Genomic DNA, 12,035 nt, shown 5'->3' on the forward strand with positions numbered 1-12,035 from the left:
ACGACTCCCACCCCCTTTCTTTTTGGAGTCCACCGGGAAAAAAAATACGTATGCAACTACTCAATTTTTTTTCTGTATGTATTTATATCCTATTTACTGTAATAAGAATGAACAAAATTTAACCTAACCGTTTTTAAGAGAAACCTTGAACTTATTAAAGTCATTAAAAGACATCAAAAGTAGAGAAAGCTCATTTCCCGCCATCTCGGAAATCAAAATTTTCCCGAGAGAACCCAGACCCCCTTTCTCTTTGGGGTCCATTGATTCATGGAATCGTTTTCATGATGGGGAAACATTGAATTTTGCAGAGCTTATAAGTAATTAAAAGACACCTCAGAAGACGGGAAAGCTCATTTTCCGCCATCTAGGATATCCCCGACATGCCGTTCAGCTTGGGGTTCATCGATTCATGGAGAAGAGAATGTGTGCAACTACTCAATTTTCCATGTATACTGTATAAACACATAAAAGGCCTATTTACCGTATAAGAATGAGAAAATTCACCTGACCGTTTTCAAGAGTGTAAATCTTTAATTTCGTCGCTCACATCACAAACTAACACAATCAAAGTAGATTATGTTAGTTCGTGAAATCACAGTAGCGCGTCAAACCGAGCGCGTATTGGTTGTCAAGCAATTTTGTATTCTTTACCACACAAAAAGTCCTTAACGACAGCAGCGTGTATTTTGACGCGCTTTTTTTATTTCACGAACTAACACAATTTAATTTAATTGTGTTAGTTCGTGATGTGAGCGACGATTTATTTTAAGAACTTAAAAGTCATTAAAAGACACCTCAGAAGTCGGGAAAGCTCATTTCCCACAATCTAGGAATCAAAAATTTTCCCCCTTTATTTTTGGATTTTTTGGGAACATTTTGAAAATAATATTTATAATAGTAATAATATTAATAATACAATAATAATAATTTTATAAGTGTATGTATGTACGTATAAATTTGCAGAAGCAGATAAGTCTTGAAATAAAGTACACGTCATGGACGTCACCGTTGGCGTCTGCTCTTATGGCTCCCTTGTTTCTTGCCGAATGCCGAGGTTATACAAAACTGTACAACAGCATTGACGAACGTGGTAAGTTGCTTAACATGATTTTATGAACTCCTCTTTAAAAAAAAATATTATCAAACAGATTTATATATATATATATATACTGTATTCTTTTTAGATAATGATCAGTGGTGTAACGGTGAGAGAAAAGTGTTGGGTCCCTGTATTTTGGCACACGAATTGGTCGAAGGGATGTGTGAGGGAATATTTCCTCTCCCAAAAGAATAAAACGAATAAAGAAAGACTGCTCTTTGATTATAGGCAATGCTATATTTTGTGAGATAGGGCCTATTGTGAGACTATTCTCCAATTAACTACGGAATTAACTTAATGTTAATTGTAAATTCAGTTTTCTTCGTGCATCTTTACATCTGTACAATGTAATTTGATTACATACTGCTATTAACATGCATCGTTATATTCGCATTTGTTATTTTCTGTAATGAACTTTAAAGCCAGACCCCGGAGGGGAAAAAATTGATAGGCCTATGCTGTAGAACTGATTTTTCTAAGACTGGAAAAAGTTGTTTGACGAAAAACTGGGGAACGGTGAACGAGGTACAGATTTTTTTACACCTTTTCCACCAGTTTTTAAATATTAAAAAATCTGTATCTCATTCACCGTTGCTCAGTTTTTGATCAAACAACTTTTTTCTGTCTTAGAAAAATCACTTCTACAACATATCAACACATTTTTTCCTCCGGAGCCTGACTTTAAAAAGGAATGTTAAATCTCATTAACCAGCAATCTATCATTAAGCTAATACCGTGGTTAGCATTGAAGTTGCCAAAGTTGCGATCCAACTGCCGGCTCCATTTTCTTAACAAAGTTGGTCCACATTATGCGTACCCCGCACCCCCAAATCCTGGGTATGGAATTGAGGTCTTCGTTTGTAAGCTTTTTTAGAAAAAAAAATACCTCTAATGAACTCCCAAAATCGTTTCAAAAGCTATGACAATTGTTGACTTCTATATATCATTATTTAAATTTAACTTTACCTTGCAATATTTCCGTTAAAATAATTTTTCATTCCCTATGTAATTCAATATAGGCCTATAATTAACTGTAGGCTAACTAGATTGAGTGACGAATGTTGAAACCCGAGTGATCTCGAAAAGTATCATGAATGTTTCCGTTTAGTCATCCTCAGGCTTTGGGTTTATTACTTCATGTATGATTGTATTGAATGAAATATAGTTTCTAGAACCTATATAATGCTTAATAAATATAAGGCATTGTATATTTAGCCGGTAAAACGCCAATTCGTTTACACACCATATGCACTGTCGTCAATATGCCTATATATTAAAATTCGTCTACTTATTCGTACACATATTTCTCTAATTGTATAGGCCTCTTTTTGTGCTGAGAGATAAGACAGATTATATACAAAAAACCTCCCAAAAAAGTAAGCTTAGATGTAAATAACCATTAAAAAAAATTAACACAGAAACGTATATACAATACAAAGGGAATACAAATAGATGACAAGATAAATCTTGTCATCTATAATACCGGTATTTGAAATCATTGTAAATGTCAAATTATATTTGATTACAGCTAATCTAATTACGCGACTTGTGTCCTCGTGTGAAGTTGTGCAATACAGATTCAAATTGTTGTTTTAATGACTAATTTCTAATGAAACACATCTAGTACACAATTGACTATTTTCCTCAACTAAAACTGAAAGTTAGAATATATACATAATCTAACATTCGTATAATAATTTACACTAGTGTATGATACGCAATTCAACTAATTGCTTAGTATAGAACGACTTGCTGTGCGAAAGAATATCTTTTCACGAATTAATGATTATTCCGTTTTGTTATTGTTGGCTTTAGGCTGGAAAATCTAAGGGTAAAACAACTCGAGTATTTTGGCAAACAATATCTCAAACTGAATAAATATCACTTGAAAAATGAACTGGGGCTAAGATATGTAAACATTTCAATAATCAGACAAAACAAAGATAGTATTTTCAAGTTTGATCATAAAACTCCTCATATACAATGTCAACTTTTAAATTTGCAATAATCAAGTTTTTTTTTCTGATAACTATTAAACTGCAACTGTTTATAGCACAGCACATGGTACTACCCCAGACGGAAATGCCTGTCACACATTAATGATTTTGTTTTTTGCAGGTTGGCCGTTTGTAATCTTCAGCATAATTAGCTTCATGATGTTCACTGATTGCCTGATATATTGGATTCATCGAGGTTTGCACCACCGATCAGTTTATAAAGCAATTCACAAAGCTCACCACTCATGGAAGATTGTGACGCCGTTCTCAAGCCATGCCATGAACCCCGTCGACGCCTGGCTTCAATCCGTTCCCTATCATATCTACCCTTTCATATTCCCACTCAATAAATATCTCCACATAGCTCTTCTTATGTTGGTTAACTTCTGGGCAATCAGTGTCCACGATGGAAACTTCAAAGTGCCTGATATCCTGAAGCCGATTATTAACGGTTCTGCGCACCATACTGATCATCACATGTTTTTCAACTACAACTACGGACAGTACTTTACATTCTGGGATCGTGTTGGGGGATCCTTCAGAGTGCCTAGTGCCTTTGAGGGGAAATCTCCTTTGGATGAGTTAAAGAAGAAATAAAAAACCACATCAAACATTTCGATGGTAAACCATGTGACTTAAAAAATGGAACTGTACTGTGTATCTTTAGCTGTCCTTGTATACATCCTGGTATGAAGCAACTACATAACGGGAACATGGTTAGTCCGTCGATCTGATAAGGTTTCAGCCCACACGAATTGATTAATGTTTCATTAACAACCACAACATGCGTGACAATTAATGTTAATAGCTTGACATAACGCTGGTAACTATAAAAATGTTGTAGGGCTACATTTCTTCTTTATTTTAACACTAACATAAAGTAAAAAAAAAACTTTGCTCATTACACAGGCACTGGCGGATGGTTGACTGTTTAATAGTATTGTTTGCCACCACACCTTATCACCTCCGCCAACGTTGGTAGGAGGTTATGTTTTTGCCTGGTTTTTTATTTAGCTGTTTATTTGTCTGCCGGCATATTTGTTGTGAACAGCCTACAGCCCATATTTTTTTATCAGAAATTCATCAATTGTGTCAATATTCTATTGACACAACAGATATTTTAGGACTCTAAATAACATATTTATTTAATATAGCAACGTGTATATATATATATATATATATTAGATGTGTATAAGAGAAGACATTACTACATAGTAGTATATTATAACAAGATGTGAAATGGATGTATACCACTTCTCATCAACATCTTTTGTGCTGTTAGGCTTTCACCTGAAAGACATTTTTGTGCCCACTAAAGCTGAATACTTGACATAATGCTGATTTGAAATCTATTATTGTATAAACAAAATAATTTTTTTTTCTTAAAGATATACCTCCTGTGATATGTTAAAAATGTAATAACAAAGTTTGTCAAATAGGCTAAATAATCCGAAATAAGATGATAGGACATTTGCCACACATATGGATCTTTCTAGGGTGTTAATAAAACTTAAGAACTGCTCAATCACAACAGGACGTGTCCTACAAACAGGGCGTGTCCTACCAACACATATACCTGTATACCCGTACATTTACAGTATTGTTTTGAGGGACCTTAATATATAACAATATCCAAGGGAACGGGTTTAGCTGAAAAGTCCACTTACAGACGTGAATAAATTAACAGTTATTGATTATTTTTCATACATTGTTTTAGCTGGTAATAAATTCCAGGATTTTTGTAGTAAAACGTCTGTAGTTTGGGGATAACATGTTTGATCTGTGTTTCATTTGAAGCTAACATTTTAAACAAACAATTTTAATATTTTAAGCCAGATACTGACTGCCCGATGTGATTCTACGGAGAACGCAACACCACGAAGCGGGCGCAACTGATCATTTTTAATGACAATCCGTTCAGACTGCCACCGGCAACCAGCAGACACAGTCGACACCGTCTAGCGCTCACAAGGAACGGAGTTAGATTCGGCGTACAATGAGTACACAGACTTACATGATTTTCTAAGGACTTTCTAGCTACTTCACATCAAGCGCGGATCCGGTTCGGAGTTGTTACGTTACGTTCCTACACAGAACACGGTTACTTGGGGTTAAGTACGTATGCCATCGATTGGTTCCAATCAACCAACCATCCAAGATCTGGAGTCCAGATTGGAAATTGTACAAATTTGATGTGAACAGTCCTATTCTTTACCACTGAACCCATTGTTCACGATTTCTTGTCCGGGCACCGGACCGGATCACTGCTTTGGTGTGAACATAGCCTAATGTATGAAATGAATACAAAATTAATATAAAGCCATACTTACAGAATTCAAACTATAATAGAAGGGTTCATACTAAAATACACACATAAAACAAATCTAAATAAGAGTGACTAGTATAATTATATATAACGCATGCAATAAATATAATAATTTCACACAAATTATTATAGAGGACTTGAAGGATTGTTCAATAGATGTTCGAGTGATTCACGTAAATCAAATACCACATTTAAATTTCTGACTGATGAGCACTGTATCCTTGTCTTGAGCTGTGTTCACATTGAATTAATTTTGGTCATAGTGAGCATGTACCTGAGCACTGAACAATAAATAATCCAGTGTGAACAGCCTGAATAACACTCTCCTTGATCTAATTACCCAAGATGCACAGCAAGTTTAAATTTTTAAATTTGAGTTTGGGTACCAATTTCATAATATTGATTTCCTCAAATGCAGAAGAATATTAAACTGGAAATTGAGACCTGCAAAAGATGACAGAATAAATATCACCTTGTATATAAATTTTGTACTTAAGTTTTTAAAATTCATATGCATTACTTTGAAGGGCCCTGTCCTAATGTAAATCAGTTTTTAACTGTTTGAGCTTGAGTAAATAAATAGAATAAATAAATAACCGGGAAATTCAATAGTGTGATGGTGGTTAGGTATGATGTTGATGATTTCTTTATTGATTTTGTTGTTGTTGTACTGGCTGAAAAGAATAAAATAAAAATAAAATAAATTTGTATGATGACAGTACTGTTTTATGATGATGTTGGTGAGGATGATGATCATTATATTATGTTTACACTGATTATCTTTGATAACATTAACCTTTAGATACTTTTATTAAATTACCTGTTTCATTTTCATTCATCATCTTTGTCTTCCCATTGCATTGAACGCTGGACGGCTTTTAACCACTTCTTAAAGCGCTTAGCACGAACTGTTATAAACAAAAAGCAAAACAAAGCAAAACTTGACAAGTAATATGTATTTTATAAAGCTTAGTGCACACTATCAAACTCTATGAAACAAATCTGCGATGTGCCCATATATGGGTATGATATCATATTACACCCATATATAGGCATATCACTTTTTTTTCGTCACAAAAAATCTGATAGTGCTTTATCCTGAAATATATTAAATGAAGAAAATCTATATTCTACCTACAATAACAACAGCAAGGGCAGATCTAGAGATGTCCGAAAGGGGGGGGGGACAAAAGTGGGACCGATCGAGACACTATCCTAGGGGGTCAGCAAAATTTTTCATTTCTAGAGGCCCAAAAACAATCTCTAAGACATTATGGGCAATCAATTTTTTTTTTTTCTCTTTCTCTTGTTTTTTTTTCTTTTCAACTTTCTAAAAGGGGCCGTGGCCGGCCTGCCTCCACCCCCAAATATGTTCCTGAACACATACATTATACATTAAAACATTTTCTATATTACTGCTCACTGCTACCAGCATAATAATTTACAATTATTACCATTTTTACTTTCGTCTGTCTAAAGAAAAAAAGATGACAAACCTTTTTCATCAATAGAGGGGGTAAATGTTGTTATTCCTGAGATGTTCTTATCTGGGTTTATATCCCACACGCCTAAAGCCTTCCCAGCAGCCACTGCTGCACCAAGAGCCGTGGTCTCCAGCATTGATGGACGTACTTCATGAAAAAAAAAATATTTTAAACCAAATTTGATTTCTTTATCATATTGTGTTTCATTTTCTAGTTGTTAATAATATAATTATACTTAATTATCCACACAGAAATGGCAATGTGACTCAATCATAAAGTGTAATCAGTTTAGAAAATGAAGCTGTTGGGATAACAGAGAAAAATCTATTAATTCTATTAATCTATTAATTTAGTAATTTATTAATGATCAACTTCAGCAATGGCACTCACATTTTTTTTGTTTAGTATTGATTATTATTATTATTATTATTATTATTATTGTTATTGTTATTATTATTGTTATTATTATTATTATTATTATTATTTGTAAAAAGTGGTGAGATGACCAAAATGTGTAAGTTGCCTTATTGAGACAGCAACTTTACTCTGACATCAGTGAGTGAGACCACTTGAATGTCACCATCACTTGAATCGCTGCTTTTTTTATGTTGTTAATCGCCTCAAGGTTGTTAACATTAGGCGCTATATGAATATTGATTAATAACAATAATAATAATAATAATAATAATAATACTGTAATATGGCTATTGAATGAAGCTGTTTAGATAACAACGAAACTACAAACTAGCAAAAATGACTAAAATTAATTTCAACTTAAGTCATAGGTCATACCAACTGGAATTCCAAGCACATCAGCCTGGTCCTGCATCAAAAGATTATTTGCTGTCATTCCACCGTCAACTTGAAGTTGCTGCAAAGGTATTCTAGAATCCTTGTCCATGGCATCTAAAAGCTGAATACACAATTAGCACTAATCAAACAAAAAACATCATCTTCTGTTAAATCAAATTTTATTACACAAAAAACATATGACATGCCTTAAATATGGTCATGATGACATCACATCATCACCATATATAGGCACATCATAACCATATATGGGCATACAACAGTTTTTTCTTTCCAAGAAAATTTGATAATCTGGACAAACCTTTAGGTATGTATATACATGGTTGGTGGCCAAAACCATCAACCAACGACTTTGTCAGTGTTAATAATCCTAGAGGGCAGTATAATCAAGGTTTTACATTCTTACCTCTTTGGTTTGGAAGCTAACTGATTCAAGCGTTGCCCTGGCGATATGTGCTTTAGTAGAAAACTGTGTAAGACCACAAATCACACTGAAATGAGCACAGAAAATATGTACACATTTAGTAATACAAATTTTTTTAGAATAATAATCTATATCATATATTATCTATATAAGAATATTATTAATAAACATTGGTTTTTTTTTTGTACCTGTAATAGTAATCCAAAAAATAATAGTTCATTGATAAATGATAAAAAAACATTATTCTGTTATTGCTGACAAGGATGTCAGAATTGTAAGAACATATGCATGTCAACTGTAACTTTGTGCAGGGTTGCATTCATGACAACAGGCTATAGTAGAAATACATGACAAGCAAATGCCTGTATTTAAATGACCAATAGCAGCAGAATACAATTGTATACTGGATAAACTATTGAATGCTCCTATGAAAGGACAAGACAATCCATCCCAGGTCTGCTGAACACTGCAAGGGTGTTCTCATTCCTTTTTTACTGATACAGATAGACAATTTTTAATAGAGTGATTAGCAACATATAAACCACCAACATCACTTTGTATATTTTCAGGTATTATTATGTTTTCTAAGATGGGATAAGGTAAGGTATAAATCAGAATACAAACCCTCTTGCATCAGTTTGCCAATAGGGGGCGTATAATCCTGAGAAAGCAGGTACAAACGTAACACCTCCGCAATTATCAACACTCTTTGCTAGTTCCTCTACATTGGAAGAGAATGAACATTATTATAAATTCACAAAGACATCAATATTGTTAAAACTAACAAATAATGTTTACCTGTATAGTTTTTCTTCTTGTCAATTTGTAGTGCTGTCGTTGAAGCAATGTAATAGAAAGTGTACTATACGCACAATAGACAAGCTGCTCCAAGTTTCTTTTTTCAATTCTACAGCACCAACAAGAAACAGAGCAATGGAACTTGGACCAAAAAAATCCATCAATAAAAACAAGGCTTACTTTAATTGTTAATGGTGTGGTTTGTGCCTTTTTGTATTATAAGAAATAATGGTATGGAATCAAGGCTATATGCAAAAATAATGTTCAATTTGCTTAACCTCAAGTGGATACAATTATCAGTTTTGTAATGACCTATGACCTTTGCTTACCGATTTCATGAGCTTCTTTGATAAATCCTAGATTATCCCTAAGCCACCTGACAGCTGCACCGGTAATGGCAACTGATCCCTGCAAGAACAAAAAAAAAACCCAACTAATTAAAGAATATTTCCTGGCTCAAGGCAGTGTCATTTTTTATCACAGTCTAACGGCAGTAGACCTGATGCACTGCACCGAAGCGGAAGCTGCTACTACACCGAACTTGCCAGTGTGGTTATGCGTAAACGGACTAGTGAAAGTGACGCTTGTTGGATTCCAGTCTTGAAGCACCAAACCAAATTATACACCTTGTATTGTGTACACAGAATCATTTACTAGTACAATATATATATTTAAAAATATAAAATCATAGATTAGTAAATAGATATTACCTTATAGCTTGCAGATCAATCACGCACACTGACACATAAAAGTACAATCCTCATCTGGATCGAGCATAATCAGGATTTTTCGACTTTACCCCACCCATTTCGATCATGAATTACTTTCATTTTGTCAGTAAGATTGCCATTCTGTATATTTATTGAAGGCAATTAAACATGCATGCTGCAGGCTTATTAGCAGTGCTATGCACATATAATGTAGGCCTACCTCTAGTGCGAATACAGTAGGTTCATTCGGTCCAAGTTTATAAGCGACTGTTGTCAACATGCCATGGGATGACTGAACAGCCTCCTGGCCAGTGTTATATAATAAAAAGCACCCTGTTCCGTACCTACAAGTAAAAACAGTAGTCAATATTAAAGGTTAAATGCAATAGTTAAAATAATAACATCAATGATAATAATAGAGCAAGACTTTTTTTACCTTACTGTTTGAATATAACTTTATTTTAACTCAATTATTATTTAAGTATAAATATACTTACGTATTTTTTGCCATTCCTTTTCTGAAACAATTCTGACCAACTAATGCTGCTTGTTGATCTCCAAGAATCTAATCAAGAGAAAGAACAACAGCAGCAATTAATTCTAAACTAATGTTCTTAAAACTGAAAAGTAGCGGTCCAATGCAAGCAAGCTTAAATCCTGTTACAAATGGCAACATCCTGAGATTTCCCTCCTTGTGATTGGCTATTATGTAGTCTGTAGCCTCAAATATCTAGATGCACTGGCTGACTGCCATCTATGATAAACTCAAATGACAGTAATGTAAAGCTTTACTACCAGTCAAGAAGATAAGAAGAAACTAACCCCAGCAATAGGAATCCCCTGCAATATACCCTTGTTAAGCTTTCCATACACCTCGGCTGAACTACGAATTTCTGGTAGAATTGACATTGGAATTTCAAAGAAACTGTAAAGAAACACAAGCAATCAAAAGCAAGCCATTTTTAAATCATAAAATCTCTCCCCATTGACTCTGGGAAACTGATTGGTGGTGCCCCTGGGGTTAGATCTCCCTGAGTTCAGAGTTCTTGGACCCCTTCGGCAATTTCCTGTTCCACCTCTCGTGGTGACACATATCAGGATTCCCAATGGGACTCACAAGATTTGAGTCCAGGAGGAAACCAGAATTGGAAAACAAGCATCTCAACCAGCCCCATGTTTTACACTACTATTTTGAGAATGGTGCAAGTCCACTTACCTGCATAACTCTTCATCCCACTGCAGGGTGTTAAGATTCATCAGCATAGTCCTACTAGCGTTGGTTACATCGGTAAGGTGAACTCCGCCCTCTACTCCTCCTGTCATGTTCTACAAAATTAACACAAATGGAATGATTAAGGTGCAAGCATTTGGATATTACAGAGGCTCTTGGAATATTGAAAATACAAGCTGTTTATCTTTCATTTAATTATATATTATTCCATCATTATTATTCTATTATTCTATATTATTAAACAGCTCAAGCATTCCTTGTATATTTTACAAATCAATACCTACCCATAGTAGCCAAGAATCAACAGTTCCAAAGAGACAGCGATCGTCTTTAATTGCTGCTTGAACATCAGAACAATTATCCATTAACCATTTCACTTTAACAGCACTGAAGTAGGTGGACAAAGGAAGACCACATTTTGGCTGTGATGAAAAATAGAAAATAATATAAATGTAGTGTATGATTAAATTCTTTGTATAATAATTATCTTGCATTCTGATAGTTTGAAATGATAGCTCCCCCAAAGACTTTCCCTCATTTGAGGACTCAGGAAACAAATGTAATTACGCTGGAGAGTTGAAACCAAGCCTAATTGAACAGTGCTTAATCCATAAAATACAAATCAATTATTTAAACCTGATTTACAAATGCTCGGACATTTTCTTTGTTGGAAAATATTAATTCAAAAAATAAACCATCTTGAGTAATAAAAAAAATGTATATAATGTCACCTTGAGGAATTCTTTACATTTATTTGGAGTCTTGTTGATGAGTTTATCTACAGTTGAAACAGTCCTCGTGTCCAGCCAAACTAAGGAGGAGAATCAACATGTATGTATTATCAAATGCTATGAAAAACAAAGACAGATTGGGTGCCTTGCAAGCAGCATGTCAAATGAGTGATTTAAATTGAAAATAATTTGTGAAGCATTGCTTATGACAAAAAGCTGAAAAAAACATAGATTGTAACACAAGGAATATGCAAACCTTAGAGGAGTCAGTTTCTGAAGCCATTTCCAAGTAAACTAATTTAAACTACTGTTAAGCCCTGTAAAGACTATCAGAATTTCCTCGACAAAAACATAAAGACGAGTAAATTCATTGCACACTTCGAAAAAAATTCCAGGATCGTTTGTTTTGTTTATTCTATTCCTTG

General features: G+C 34.2%; 2 protein-coding genes across 3 annotated transcripts in view; one reads left to right on the plus strand and one right to left on the minus strand.

The window, feature by feature from the left end:
• Positions 1 to 3,739, plus strand: part of LOC117121637 (lathosterol oxidase-like) — a 9,348-nt gene extending 5,609 nt beyond the window's left edge. For both annotated transcript variants that reach the window (XM_033266876.1, XM_033266875.1), the window contains exons 2-3: positions 964 to 1,090; positions 3,218 to 3,739. In XM_033266876.1, coding sequence (XP_033122767.1) covers positions 964 to 1,090; positions 3,218 to 3,693 — 603 coding nt within the window. In that variant the 3' untranslated portion in view covers positions 3,694 to 3,739. The remainder of the gene's footprint in view (positions 1 to 963; positions 1,091 to 3,217) is intronic.
• Positions 3,740 to 5,792: 2,053 nt separating this feature from the next.
• LOC117121636 (glycerol kinase-like) overlaps positions 5,793 to 12,035 on the minus strand; it is an 11,917-nt gene continuing 5,674 nt past the window's right edge. Inside the window, exons 4-16 of the mRNA XM_033266874.1 lie at positions 11,611 to 11,690; positions 11,164 to 11,301; positions 10,865 to 10,974; positions 10,471 to 10,573; positions 10,146 to 10,213; positions 9,869 to 9,992; positions 9,268 to 9,346; positions 8,765 to 8,861; positions 8,123 to 8,207; positions 7,699 to 7,819; positions 6,919 to 7,053; positions 6,243 to 6,330; positions 5,793 to 5,866 (exon numbers count right to left, since the gene is read on the minus strand). Coding sequence (XP_033122765.1) covers positions 6,254 to 6,330; positions 6,919 to 7,053; positions 7,699 to 7,819; positions 8,123 to 8,207; positions 8,765 to 8,861; positions 9,268 to 9,346; positions 9,869 to 9,992; positions 10,146 to 10,213; positions 10,471 to 10,573; positions 10,865 to 10,974; positions 11,164 to 11,301; positions 11,611 to 11,690 — 1,217 coding nt within the window. The 3' untranslated portion in view covers positions 5,793 to 5,866; positions 6,243 to 6,253. The remainder of the gene's footprint in view (positions 5,867 to 6,242; positions 6,331 to 6,918; positions 7,054 to 7,698; positions 7,820 to 8,122; positions 8,208 to 8,764; positions 8,862 to 9,267; positions 9,347 to 9,868; positions 9,993 to 10,145; positions 10,214 to 10,470; positions 10,574 to 10,864; positions 10,975 to 11,163; positions 11,302 to 11,610; positions 11,691 to 12,035) is intronic.

Source organism: Anneissia japonica, unplaced genomic scaffold (assembly GCF_011630105.1).
Source record: "Anneissia japonica isolate Jap-2015-1 unplaced genomic scaffold, ASM1163010v1 scaffold287709_len1912824_cov184, whole genome shotgun sequence".
Taxonomy (NCBI): Eukaryota; Metazoa; Echinodermata; class Crinoidea; order Comatulida; family Comatulidae; genus Anneissia; species Anneissia japonica.